General features: G+C 57.0%; 1 protein-coding gene across 1 annotated transcript; it reads left to right on the top strand.

Annotated features, from left to right (window-relative positions):
• Nucleotides 1-8861: 8861 nt before the first annotated feature.
• LHX1 (LIM homeobox 1) lies at nucleotides 8862-13759 on the top strand. Its single transcript, XM_006881384.1, has 5 exons — nucleotides 8862-9397; nucleotides 11012-11238; nucleotides 11341-11618; nucleotides 12838-13003; nucleotides 13315-13759. The coding sequence occupies exons 1-5, from the start codon at nucleotides 9228-9230 to the stop codon at nucleotides 13692-13694; spliced, it is 1221 nt and encodes a 406-aa protein (XP_006881446.1). The 5' UTR covers nucleotides 8862-9227; the 3' UTR covers nucleotides 13695-13759.
• The last annotated feature ends 398 nt before the right edge of the window (nucleotides 13760-14157 follow it).

Raw genomic sequence — 14157 nt, 5'->3', positions numbered from 1 at the left:
TGCTTCCAGCACTAAACAGCCAAGATCCATGAAGAGAAAAGAGGATTGATTAGAATCATAATAATAATCCCTGGCATTCATAGGGCTTTGCCATTTACAAAGTGTTTTCACACATTATCTTACTCTGTCAGAGGAGGTTGCTGTCGGAAAGGCCCTCTGCAGCCAGTTAGTCCAATTCCCTTGTGCTGCAGATGAGGAAACTGAGGACCAGAAGGGTCAAATGTCTTCCCCAAAGGCCACAGCCAGCCATAAGGTGGCCAGGCCCTCTCTCCTTGTGTAGGAATTCTGTGCTGCCATTAAGAAAAACGGAAAGAGTACGACCAATTTTTTTTTCTCCACAGTGGACATAATCAATAAATCCTAAAATTAAAAGAGTAGGATATGAGAATGAATAAAAGCAACTCTTGTAAGAAATAGCTTGGAGGCCTGGGGGTGGGGAAGACCATTAGTCTAAGTCCTGAACTGAACATGTTAATTAACTAACGCCCCACTCCCCAACTCTTTGTCCCCCTCACCTCCCCCTACTCCGCAGGTTTAAAATATGAACATTATGCAGTTTGGGATCTAATGTTTAATTCGCCCACAGGTCCCCGGGCGGGGGGTGGGGGCTTTTCTTAGATTTAAATCTGGCACCTACGCTCCCAGGCCTCGCTCGTGATGGGCTCATGTGTGCAGACGTGTGTCCACTCAAGACTCGGGGTTTAGCGCTGAAAAACAGGCATCTTGATTCTTTCACAGACCAGATGATTTGCAAATTAATAGCTCTCCTCCCACCCCCAAGGCTCTGAGGAGGTTTAAAAAAAGATTTCTGCTGAAAGAAGGCAGGAAAATGTGAAATGGGGAAAGAAAGCAAGACTCACAGTAGATCCTTTTGCAACCTGCTTCTCTGAATGGCCGGTGCGTGTGTGTGGACATGGGTCTGTGCATTTCCATGGGGCTATGTTGTCCTCTTTGCCCAAGCCTGTTGAAAGGTAAGCGGGTCCTTTGTGTGTTCCATTATTACTAAGCCCAACTCTTTTCCCCTCTAAAACTCCTTCCTCTCCCTGTTGAGCTGACCACGCTTCTGGATTTATGAAGAGAGATGTTTTAGCAGAAATCCCCCAGAGTGTCCCATCAGCCCTAAATCCCAGCCCGTTCACCCCCCTAAGACCCCATGACACACAGCATGCCAACACGGCTTCCTCTTGCCTATGCATTAGCCATCCATTGTGGCAACCTGACATCTCTCACACATAAAACCGTAAGAGAGAAATAAAATATCTGTCTCTTGGCGAAAATAAAGCTTTGCCTCCCTCCTGATGTATAGGATATAAAATAAAGCCGTGGCTCCAATAGTGGCTTTTCCTTATGCTGGAGTTGCCTTTGCACACACAGAGACAATGAAGACGGATGGTTTGGGACGAGGCCCAGCCTCCTGGGACCGCCTTCACCCTCTTTTATTACAGTCTCTCCCCCAACACACACCCCCTTCCCCGCCTTTTTCTTTCTTCTTCACTTTCTTTCCTTTCTGTTTGGGATTTGCCTTTTATATGTCCTTCTCTTTCTATCCTCTGGAACTTCATTCCTCTCTCTTTCTAAAGCCTGACAGAGGCAGCAAGAGAGGAGCCAAGTTTCTCACCTTCCCAGGCATGCCTGCCGCCTCCCATCGCCTCCCCCTTTTCCAAAGCCCCAGCTCTCTCTGGACTGCCAGCCAGCCCCTATGGCTAATTTTGTTGTGGCTGTATGGGGATTTGCTTTGGTCAAATGTACAACTGTTCCCAAAGGACAATTAAAACTGTGTTTAGTGGAAGAGGGAAGTGGTTGTTGGTTGTTGTGTTGTGTTTTTTTTTTCCTTTCCTGGGGAGCTACCCTTCCCCACCCCCCACCCCCGTTCCTCTCTGTGGACCAAGTGGTTTTTATGGCATTTATTTATTTAGCCTCTGAGACCAACAGCGGTAAACTGCCACCTCAGAGGGGTGAGCATTGTTTCTCCCAAACTCAAACCTGCATCACTAGAAAGACGGTGGGTCTTGGATTCTGTAATGGGACGAGTATGTTTTGTATGTGGCAAAGATATGAATTTAGAGAGCCAAAGGATGAAAAGTAATGGCTTGACTCATGTGTCCCCAAAAAAAGATGTGTTGTAAACCCTAACCTTTTTGCCTGTGGCTATAATCCCATTTGGAAATTGGCTGTCTTTGTTATGTTAATGAGCCAGGATTAGTGTAGGGTGTGTCTTGAGTTAATCTCTTTTGAGATATAAAAAAAAGATTAAACAAGCATGTGAGAAAGCACTTGCCAAGTCACATGAAGATTACGAGGCACAGAAGCTCAAAAGTGACAAGGACCTTTCTCTAAAGACAGAGCCTTCCCCTAGGACCACCATCCTGATTTGGACGTTTGGCCTCCTAAATTGAGAAAATAAATTGTGTAAGCCCTCCACTTGTGTTTTCTGCTCTAGTTGTTGTGTACTGTCAAATTGGAACTCTCCAATGGGTTTTCAGAGGCAGTAAATCACATGGGAGGAGACTGTCTATCTTTCTTCCACAGAGCCTCTGGGGGTTTCAAACCTCCTACCTTTGCATTAGTAGTGCAATTCCTTACCACTAAGCCACCAGACTAGATGAACTAAAATGGGCTCCTTCCAGCCATCTCAGCTACCAATGAGCAAATCCTGCACCCTTTCCTCGGCTTCTTCTTCCTTCTTCTGGGAACCGAGGGTGCTATGGAGAACAGAAGGCAGAACCCACCTCAGGCCCACAGAAAGAGACCAGAACTGTCCCCCTTACAGCCACACAGTCACATTATCATGGCCTCCCACCCTTCCTCAAACACACTAGACTCTCCCCTCCATGATACTCCCTGGTTGGTCTACCTTCTCTGTCTAGGAGACTTCACTTTTGCCAGGTCTGCATTGCTCTCACCTGAGCTTCCCTGGCTCTCCATCTTTGTCTGAATGGGTTTCACTCTAGAAGGCTGGCCCTAGCCCCTTTAAGACCTCAACAGTCCTAAGGACCACAGGGCATATCCCAGGCCCTGGAAAGAGCAATGACTAAAAATAAGGGACGCAAGATACGGCCTTCTGAGGGAGTGAAGAAGGAAGGGTATGGTCTGAATGTGGGACATATATACAGCAGGGATGCCCAACAGTGGATGGCTTTCAACCTCTGAGCCTAATCTCCTCACATGGAGGGATGCAGAGGTGGCGTGTGTGGGGAGGGGGGGGGGTGTGCGTGTGTGCATGTCCTGGCCACCCTAATCCGAGAAGTCTTTATTAATGCTGCCCAGATCTGGAGGGGCCAAGGTAACAGCATCTATTGAATTCTGCCCAAAAAAAGAGAGGCTGGGGAGAAGGGATTAGAGCTGCCAAATTCAGAAAGAACTCTATTCCACCCTGAAAGGGGGGCTCTCTTTCCGTCTCCCTACTTTTTCCCACTTGATATCTCTCCAGATATCGGTAGTGACCACCGCCATTAGGTAAAGGGGAGAGAGTCAATTAGTGAGAGGATTAATTACTCAGAGGCGTGAGCCCCGTTTGTCTTCCTTACCGGGGTGTGAGTATGTGTTCAGACGAGGAACACGGGCACGCACCCAAATACACATTGTTGTCACGCCGTCTTAGACGTTTTATTTATTTGTTGGACTCCTGCCCAGAGCCGCTCACACGCTTTTCAAGGGGCGCCCGCGTCCTCCACCAAACACGCCTCCCTCGCTCTCGCCTGCGAACACGCCTGTCACGCACCCGCACACCCTCGGAGTCTCGCCAGCGCTCCCTCCGCGCCTAGGGCCCACCACCACTTCTCCCTGCCGCCTTTTTGTCGCTGGCTGTCTTTCCGGGTCTTTTTCCATTTCTCTTCCTCCACGCACCCCCTCACCCCTCATCTCCTCCTATTCTCGCCTGTCAGTATTTCTCCTTTCTCCCTCTGGTCCCCTCAGATCACCTTCTCGCCTCAGGTTCTCCACGTCCAGACCCCGCGCTCACTTGCATCTGCGTTCACCACGCTCGACCTCTGCTCCAGCCCGTGGGAAGCCGGCGTTGTTTACACAGGCCGAGCGCGCGCGCACCGCGGAGTCCGGGCCTCCCGGCAGTCCCCGCCCGGCGTCACCTAAACCTCGCAGGAAAACGTGGCTGGGGGGCAAAATATTCTAAGGAGTGAGGTGACCAGCCCCCCAACTTCTCACTTCCAATAGTGCACTGACCGAGGGGTCTTGGGCAAATCCCCAAGTTGGGTTTACTTCCAAGGAAAATAGTGATACCATCCTAGCCCTCGACACACATACATGTGATGGATGGTCTGGGTTGGGGAGAGCGAGGCCAACTGTAAAGTGCAAATAGGTCATTTCTAGGGGGCCAGGGGAGTGACGGAATGAGAGAAAAAGAACCTGAGGCAGGAGAGCGCAAAGAGAAAAGGAGAAGCTTGGAGTGGTCGCCCCTGAAAGAACAGCTCCCCTCCTGCATTAAGCACGAACGAGTGTGTACATGGGAGGGAGTGTCAGTGCGGCCTCGGCGACCACAGGGTCCACAGGCGCACCTGGCTTGCCCCTCCCTCTCGCCGCCAGGCCCGTCGTGCGGCGTGCGCACCGGTGCAGAGTTGCGCGGTAACTCGGAGCCCGCCGCGCTCGCCTGGGCGTCTCCTACAGCCACCTCTCCGTCCTTTACCGATGGCTGGAGGGAGCGCGGTCTCTCCTCCGCACCCAGGCGGTAGACCGGGGAAGAAAGCCGATGCCGCTCTAGAGATCAATAACGACCGACATTGACCCGGCGGGCTCGGGTTCTTGAGCCACCGGAGCCACTTGGGGACGTCGAGGAAGAGAGTGGAGGTGGGGCTAGGCAGCAGGCTGGCGGCAGGAGGAAAGCAGTTCAACACGGGGCGCCGGGATTAGGCTGGCCAAACCTCTCCGTCCTCAGTTCGCGCGTCCTCTGGCCTCTGCGGGGGATCTTCCCGGCGCTGCCCCAGGAGACTCCTGAGCGCAAAAGTCGCTTCCCCGGCTCTCCAGGGCCTTTGTCGGGGATGACGCCACGAGGAGTCTGCGGTCGCTGCGCGGGACTGGCCGCAACAACCCCCACGGCCTCTCGTAAAGTAGGAGTGGGAGGGGACCTCTCGCCAAAACCTGTGTGACTTGGAAGACCTTGGGTAGGACAGCGCTCAGACACTTGGGGACTGTCGCTGGGATGAGACGCTGGTGCTTTCCTGAGAGCCGGCACTGGCATAAATGCAGGGCTGAGAAAAGCGACTTTAAGGACGATAAATTCTCTCTTCCTATTTCCGCAACTAGTGCGTTTAGAAATAAAAGCTCAGTGCTGTCACCGTGGAAGCGTCAAATAGGACTTTCGCTCTAGAATCAAGAGCCGAAGGCGCGCCCCGCACCACAAACCCCCGTTGTGGCACCGAAGTGGCTTCCATCCGATCTGTTTGCCTTGCCATCTGGACATGGCGCCAAGCAGAGCCCTGAGGCCCTAGAGCTTGGGACCCAACTCCCTATTGCGCTGGGCAGCTCTCAATGAGGGGCGCTCTCTTTCCCCCCAGACGAGGCCCCGAGGTGTCTGCATCCTCCAAACGGCCTGAGCAAACCTCCTCCAGCGCACGCACTCACCCGGAAGGGGACGTCGGGCCTTGGCTTCGGGAGGGGCCTGCAGCCGGGTCCAGCTGTCGCCTGGTAGGTTCCCGCCGACCGCGCCCCCGCTCCCCCGTGGCCTCTCTGCTTTGCATGAGAAGGAACCCAGCTGGGGCCAGGCCACCCGGGACCTGACAGCTATAGATTCCTGAAAAGGGCGGTTGGGCAGGTCGCTCGCGTGGAGAGCCAGGACAGCTGGGGATGGGGTAGCGTGGGGAAAGATCTGGGGCACCGGCCCCTCCACAAGCCTCATCGCGTATCCAACTGGGGAGCAGGGCGAGATCCCCGCGGGTGAGAAGGATCGCGCTTAGCGCTTGCTGGGGTGGGGGGGGAGGTCATGGTCCCCGCTTATTCCTGGAAGTGGTGGTCCGCGAAAAGAGTGGAGAACCAAGTGCAAGCCGCGGAGCCCCATCCCGTCTCCTGCCCTGCTCCCAGAGTCCTGCGGGGGAAGAAGGCGTGCAGGACATGGTCATGACTGTTCCGCTGTAGCGGGTGGCTGTGGGCAGGAGCCCAGGTGGAAGGAGAGAGTGGAAGAGGCGTTATTCAAGCCCAGCACTCAGAGGTCACGGAAAGGCCGAGCGCCAAAGGCACACACTGTGGACCTTGGCTCCGGATGCCAGTGAAAATGAGGCTCCAACGGCAAGGTGGACGGCTGGCAGGCCTGGAATTACCCGGCGATGCGGCCGGCGTAGGTTCAGTGGCTGGAAAGGCGCAAAGGTAGATCTGTGGAACCCAACTTGCACCAGCACAAACAAATATACTGTAGTCAACTGAAGTCTTGGTTCGTCCGAAGAGGGTCGTTCATTTTTCCAGAATCGAAGTCACTAAAGCTCAGAATCACTGAAAGTTATTTTGTGGGTGTTTCGCGCGAAGTCTTCCTGAGCCCGGACTGGGTGTCTGAGCTTCGCACCTGAGTAGCATCATAGGGCCAGTGCCACAATACAGAATGTGGCCTTCCGCACTGATTTCTAGCCACACTAGGGTGTCGGGAGCCTTCCTAGCGCCCTTTCCTTGCCATTCCTGACTCCCACTCCCCCCAAAATTAAAACTTAAACAAAAGAAAATCAAACAAAAAAATTAAAACAAAAAGCAAGACCCTTGAGTAAGATCACTTCGGGCAAGATCCCGAATCAGCATAGAAAAGGTGTCATTGAAACGGAATTTGGGGTCTGACTAGCATGCATTGGGGAACTGGAATGACTTTCGGAAGCTACGGTTTCCGATACCCAGCCTTGCCCCCCTCCCCCCAAGATCTGGGAAACTCAGCTCCAGAGAGCCGTAATCCCGAGTGTACTCGGGAGCGAAATGCGAGAGGTGCAGGTTTCCTGAGAACTGGATTACAAAGGAGGGGCGGGGGGAGGCCCAGGTCCCTAGTCTTTGCGCGCACGCCCACGCCCTGCAGCCTTTCCACCGCTCCCTGCGCCGCGAGCTCTCTCTCGCCCTCCTAAGCACCTCCAGGCACCGCTGGATCCCCGAGGTTTCCCGTTCGGTCCTTTGTTTTTGTTTGTAAAAGGTGTTTCCGGATCACAGTTTTTTCACAACTTCTAGCCTAGGTTGCAATTCCTCACCCAGGGGGCTTCCCCACCCCCTCCCGCCCCTCCCCCGCGCCGCGCCTCCGGCCTCCCCCGCCCCCATCAGGAAACCGCTTGAATCAACTTTCCGAGAGTGCGCGGCGGGGGACGGACACCCAGGTCTCCCGGAGCCCGGGACCCTGTGGACTTTGGATGGATTGGGGGAGGGGGCAAGAAAGGAGGGACCAGAGAGGGGGAGGAGGGCGATTCTTCTGCCAAACACCCAGCCCTTCGAGGCGTTCACTGAGTGCAGGCGAACTTCCAGGCCGAGATAGCAAGACAACGGGAAGGGGAAAACCCAAAACCCCCGCTGAGCCAAACCGTGCACTGGGGCCGTCGGGTTTCACGGCCCCCGCGCACCCGGACCCGCGACGAGGCTCGGTCTCGGACGACCTCCACCCTCCCGCGGAACTACGTCTCCTCCTATCCTTCCTCCGTTCCTCCCACCGAAGCCCAGGCCTTACCGGAGCCGAAGGGGACCCAGGCACCTCGCCGCCCGCCGTCGGCGCCGCGCAAGGCCGCCGCGGCCGCTGATCCTCGAAACGCGGTCTCCCCGCACTCTCCGGGGCCGGGGGATGCAGAATGGTTTACAGAGGGACCGCGAGCCGCTGATTGGTCGCAAGCCGCCGTGACGTCGGCGGGCGCTGCATTAAGGCGAGGGGGCTTCCCGAGCTCAGCCAACAGCCAGGAACAGTGACCGAGCTGCCAGAGCCCGGGAGACACACGCCGGGGCGGCCGACTGGGCCAGGAGCTCGGGGACCGAGGGACGCGAGCCCAGGGAAGGCCAGCAACGCTCCGCGGCCCAGGCGGCGAGCGCGGCGGCCCGCGCCGAGCTTCTCCCGCCGCCGGCCTGCTACTGTAGCCGCGGCACTGGGACCTTTTTTCTTTTCCCTCCTCCTCTAAACTGCCCCCTCCCCCTGACTCCTCCCGCCACAAAAGAAAAGGGGGGAGGAAAAGAGAGGGAAAGGAACCAAAAAAGGAAACCCAGATTTGCCACCACAACGAAACAAGAGAGGCCAAAGGAGAAAGAAAGTCCTGCGACTGTGGGGTTGGACGCGGGCAGCGGGAGCGCCGGCCGAGCGATGTGGGGCTGCGCGCCCAGGCGGCCGCGAGTTGTGACTGGAGCCACGATGCACCGCCAGGCGCAGTGAGGAACCGGTGCGTGTCGCCTCCCCCAAGGAGCCCAGGCTACTGGGAGGGCCTCCCCGAGGGCACGGTGGCCTTAGGACAGGACACTCGCCAGGGTGACGGGGTTGGGCCGGTGGCGAGAGAGCGCGCGCGCCTGACTGCGTCCGCCTGGAGTTGTCTATCTCAGTCCTCGCTTGGCGCAAACACTTCTCCGAAAGGGGTTGAACTCTGGCAACCACCTCGAGACACAATCAGCTAGACCTCCAGCCTCCCTGCCCCCCGCTCCCCCTCGGCCTGCCCTCGCCCCTTCCCGGGCCCTGCGAGGGCGCCTGGAGCATCCGGAGCCGCTGAGCGATGCCGCCAGTTTAGGATCCAAAGCGTCTTTCCTCTTGTTTTTCTGCTTGTCTGTTTCAACAAGAGCGAGGAGATCCCGTCGGTTCTCCGCGGGGCACGCACACCTCTGACAAAAGCAGATGCACTTTGACTTCTGACAGCTCTACCTCAAGCCTGAGGGAACTCAGCCGCGCGCTCCCTGAACTCGCCGCACCGGCCTTTGGCTTCTCGGCGTATTTCTTTCCGTTCCCGCCTCCGTTCTCGTTGACCTTCACTCCTCCTCCGGCTCTGGGAAGAAGGGTCGCTTTCTCACCTGCCTGAGACTTTTTTTTTTTCCATCGTGCTGGGTTCTGCGGGCTGCGCTGCCCGGGCGGCCCTGGGGCCCTGGCAATCTAGGTTGCGCGCTCCACCGAGGCGCTCCTCGCCACCCCACCCCCCCACTCTTGTGGCCCCTCTTTTGATTTCCTGGTGCGGGGTTGTGGCGTGCACAACTGAGGGTATCTCCTTTTAATTGGAAGGTGGGGGAGCAGGTCCTCTTCGGCAGTTCGCCCCTCGCCCTGCTCCTCTCCTTCCGGGTCCCACCCGACCAAACCAAAGACCATGGTGCACTGTGCCGGCTGCAAAAGGCCCATCCTGGACCGTTTCCTCTTGAACGTGCTGGACAGGGCCTGGCACGTCAAGTGCGTCCAGTGCTGTGAATGTAAATGCAACCTGACCGAGAAGTGCTTCTCCCGGGAAGGCAAGCTCTACTGCAAGAATGACTTTTTCAGGTGAGTACTTCCTCGCGCGCCTCAGCTGCTCGCTGCCTGCGCATCCTTCGCAGCCGGCTTCGGATCAGAGGTCAGCGTGGCCGCGGTGGCTGCGCCAGAAGCTGCTATGGGAAGGACAGCCAAATCCCGCGGGGCGACCTTCCTCTCGCCAGCTGGCGCGCTGGGGATCCGAGAAACGGCTCTGCTCATGTCCTGGAAACCATGGGTCCAGTTAAGGCTGCACGTGCCTCCGAAGAAAGGGTCTAAACCTGTTTTGGCCCTCAAGCCCCTCCAGTCTTGGAAGGAGGCAGGGCAACCTTGGGCCTGTTGATTTGCTTTTAACCTCCCTAGCTTTCCACCCTACTCCCTGCTGCCCCCCTGCACTGCCCTTCCAGCTCCAGGAGGTCTGGGCGGGAACCACTGAACCTTCTGAGTCCGTATATCTGGGCCTCCTCCAGTGGGAGGATTCCACTCACCACGGGGTCTGCTCCAAACCTGCGTTGGCCTTGAAGCGCGGGCCTGCAAAGGGGTGCTCTGGCCCCAGCCATGAGACCAGCCTCCGCAGGGCAAGTTTCACCCCCCCCCCCTTTCTGCCTGCTTGGATTGGCCCGTAGTTCGGCCTCAACCCAGCCCTAACCTAACCATGCTCCAGGCTAGGACTGCTGTGCTAGCCCTCCCAGCAGTGGCTGTTGCCTCTTAACTGTTAAGGAATGGAAAAGCTCAGCCCTAGAGGGCCTGAACCTGGAGACCTTGTCTCACACCCCTCCTCCTTTTAGCATTTTAATTGTATTCACATAAAGTACCTTTCTAACCAGCTCACCCTTGCTAAACACTGACATCAACAGAGGAAGAAAGTCTTAAGGGCAGTTGCAATCCCCTCCTTCGTGTTTGAAATCTCCCGGCTACCTTGGATTCTTTGAGTTGAGGTGACAGATCAAACTAAGAGGAGGTTGAGGGGTGAAGTGTCAGAGGCCTAGGACGCACTGTCCCCAATGCCTATCCCTGACCGGTGGTTCCGGGAGCAGAAGGGATTGTGGAGTAGTGTGCTGTGCACATTTGCACTGCCGGAAGGAAGTGTGCGGGAGCCTCTGAGCCAAGACCAACCTAGCCAGGTTTGTTCAGAGCCTCAGCCGTCGCAGGTGGGCTCCAGGCCTGGCTCTGTCAAAACGACGCAGCACTTGGAACAGACTTGGCTCCGCAGTGGCTTGTCGTTTGTGCCAACCCGCCGGGCTTTGGGCATGAAGGCGTCGAAGGCCCAGCTACGGGTCGTCGTGAGTCTCAGTCACCATAAAAGTTTACTTGCAGGGAGATAGGATCTAGTCAACCTCCCATCTGTGCGCGCATCCTTCAGATGACAGAGAGCAGTGATGCGTTTAGTTTCTCGAAGCCTTCCGGTGTTCTTTGGCGGCATTTTTCTTTTCGAGGATAACGATAGTCAGAAGTTTGTGTCGGCAACTTGGACCCTTCGCTTTAACCATGTGCGTCTCTTTCCTGCTGTGTTCTTGGTTTAATCGATATTCCGTTTTGTTCTCTTTGCTGTCTTTTCCCTTGCTCCTTTCCCACCTCTCCAACCTCCTCTTTCTTTCTCCCGCTCGCGATATTTCCTTCGGCTTCTCTCAATCCGACTCCCTGCAGGTGTTTCGGTACCAAATGCGCCGGCTGCGCACAGGGCATATCCCCCAGTGACCTGGTTCGGAGGGCACGGAGCAAAGTGTTTCACCTGAACTGCTTCACCTGCATGATGTGTAACAAGCAGCTCTCCACGGGTGAGGAGCTGTACATCATCGACGAGAACAAGTTTGTCTGCAAAGAGGATTACCTAAGCAACAGCAGTGTCGCCAAAGAGAACAGCCTCCACTCGGGTGAGGCCCCAATTCCCGGCTCCCTAGGGGCGGGCGGGTACTGGGAGACACGGGTCCTGCCCACCAAAGGCCGCTGCTCACCTGTCCCTTCATTTTCCCCAGCCACCACGGGCAGCGACCCCAGTTTGTCTCCAGATTCCCAAGACCCGTCGCAGGACGATGCCAAGGATTCGGAGAGCGCCAACGTGTCGGACAAGGAAGGGGGCAGCAACGAAAATGACGACCAGAATCTGGGGGCCAAGCGGCGGGGGCCACGCACCACCATTAAAGCCAAGCAGCTGGAGACGCTGAAGGCTGCCTTCGCCGCCACGCCCAAGCCCACGCGCCACATCCGGGAGCAGCTGGCTCAGGAGACCGGCCTCAACATGCGCGTTATCCAGGTCAGGGCCAGGGGCACTACTCCGCCCCCCAGAGGCCTGTTTTGCGCTTCTGGGCTCTCAGGCTGTTCCCTCCTGCCCGGGAGAGCCCCGCGGCGGGGAGGCAATAGAGGAGGTGGTCTCTAGGGGAGGAGGAGGAGCTGTGGAAAGACTTGGGCACACCTAGACCCTCACAGGGCTTTGAAGCCTGCAGGGGTGCTTTGAGCGCCAAGAAGTCCGCAGCGTCGTTCCGGTCTCAGACCTACCGAGATGTTTGTGGCGGAAGGGGAGGGGAGGAGCTGGGAGCTCAGCGGAAGGCTAGGTGTGGGGACACTCTCAGGCCTTGAGGGGCGGGCGTTGGGACCCTTCTTTCCATTTTACCTCCCTCCCGCTTTGAGAGGAATTGGGAGTTCGTGAGTGCGTCGGTATTGGTCTCTTCCGCGAATTTCTTCACTAAGTGAAATCCCCCTGGGTCTGACTCTAACTTTGTCAAAGTGTCAAAGATGACACTAGCCCTCCAAATACGAGGACAGGAGGGTACACTGGATGGAGTTAGGTCTGGAGACAGCGCTGCCCCAGGGACATGAGTAGGAGCAGCCATCTGGGGCATCGCGCATTGCTGAGGGTGCTCCAAGTCTGTCCCAAGCGCGACGTCTTGGGAGGGGTGTTCTATCCTGGTGGTCGTGAGTGGGAATTGTCCGTGCGCCCGCGGTGTTCAAAGGGCCTTTTGGCGACTGTCCGAGCGAGCCTGTGCTTATGTGAATGGGAGATAGAAGATTTGTGTCAGAGGCGATGGATAAAAATGTTTGGCACTGGAAGTATGCGGGTGGATGTGAAAAGGAGATTGTTCCAACATGGAGTGGCAACAGAAGGCGGTTTCTATCTTTTGTCACTATTACTGGGGAGAGAGAGAGGCAAGGGACTGCAGAAGGGAAGCTGTATGTGACAGTCTTTGGCAAAGTTGTAATCCTTGTCTGCACAGCCCTGAGAAACTGTGACAGTGAATGTGATAAACAACCTGGCTACCCCCACCCCTGTCGCCAGTCCTGCCTGGGTCTCCTTAGTGGGAATTCTGCTCACCATTGCTTCAGGGTCCACCCCACCCGAAGATGCTACACCACCCACCCACACACGCACAACACCCTGCGCGCCGGGGCTCGGGCGGTGGAGGGTGAGTGTTCAGGCCTCGCACCGAGGTTTAGGGGCTATACCGTGACCTCACCCTGTACCCTGTGCCCTTCAGGTCTGGTTTCAGAACCGGCGCTCCAAGGAACGGAGGATGAAGCAGCTGAGCGCTCTGGGAGCCCGGCGCCACGCCTTCTTCCGCAGTCCGCGTCGGATGCGGCCGCTGGTGGACCGCCTGGAGCCGGGCGAGCTCATCCCCAACGGGCCCTTCTCCTTCTACGGAGGTGGGTGCGCTGTGGAGCTGTGGGGCGCTGTCAAGCCGCTGGGAGCTTCGTTCCAAGCGGGTGACAAGGCGGGAGGGAACAACAAATGAAGATTTAGGGAGCAAAGGAGGAAGGCTAGGGAGTAAGTTTAAGGGAGGTGGTAAAGCTAATGGCTGATCCAGACCCTGATGGAGCAGGTGGGCCTTGGGCCATGAGCCTGGAGGGGACAGCCGCTGCATGTGCACCCAGCCTCCTTCCTGCTTGCCTCTGTCTGGGAGACCCCTGGCCACCCTAGACTCCCACACTGACGCCCTTCTCCCCTCCCTCCGCAGATTACCAGAGCGAGTACTATGGCCCCGGGGGCAACTACGACTTCTTCCCGCAAGGTCCCCCGTCCTCGCAGGCCCAGACGCCAGTGGACCTTCCCTTCGTGCCGTCGTCCGGGCCGTCGGGGACGCCGCTGGGCGGCCTGGAGCACCCGCTGCCCGGCCACCACCCGTCCAGCGAAGCGCAGCGGTTCACTGACATCCTGGCGCACCCTCCAGGGGACTCGCCCAGCCCGGAGCCCAGTCTGCCGGGGCCCCTGCACTCCATGTCGGCCGAGGTCTTCGGGCCCAGCCCACCCTTCTCATCCTTGTCAGTCAACGGCGGAGCGAGCTATGGGAACCACCTGTCCCATCCTCCCGAAATGAACGAGGCGGCCGTGTGGTAGCGAGTCACGCTAGGTCCTGCGCGGAGTTAGTGCTTGTACAGAAATGAACCTTTATTTAAGAAAAAATAGAAAAGAGAAAAAAACATACCATAAAAAAGCAAGTCCTCCCCACACCTTCCTCCAGCCTCAGGAACGGGATGGAAAAGGGGGACACAAAAGAGGATCCAAATCCACCTCGAGGCAGGACTGAGATCTGCTCGCTGGCGGGGAAAAGTGCAGCACTGGAGCACCCGAAGGGAAATGCAGACCTCTCCCCACCTGGACTCCGAACACATGGAATGGACCGCAGGGCGCGCAGAGCCAGATGCGTGGGGAGGGAGAACAGGAGGTGAGGCGCAAACCAGTGAGGGAGGTGGCCAGGCCACAGGGGTCCCATTCTGGGATCCCCCCTTAGTGTTGTCTCACAGTTCAGCAACCGCGACAACAAACTCGTCGACCTGCTGTCCATCAGGTGGGACTATAT

Source organism: Elephantulus edwardii, unplaced genomic scaffold (assembly GCF_000299155.1).
Source record: "Elephantulus edwardii isolate Elephantulus edwardi_28Jun2011 unplaced genomic scaffold, EleEdw1.0 scaffold00015, whole genome shotgun sequence".
NCBI lineage: Eukaryota > Metazoa > Chordata > Mammalia > Macroscelidea > Macroscelididae > Elephantulus > Elephantulus edwardii.
This window is presented reverse-complemented; position numbering and strand designations above follow the sequence as displayed.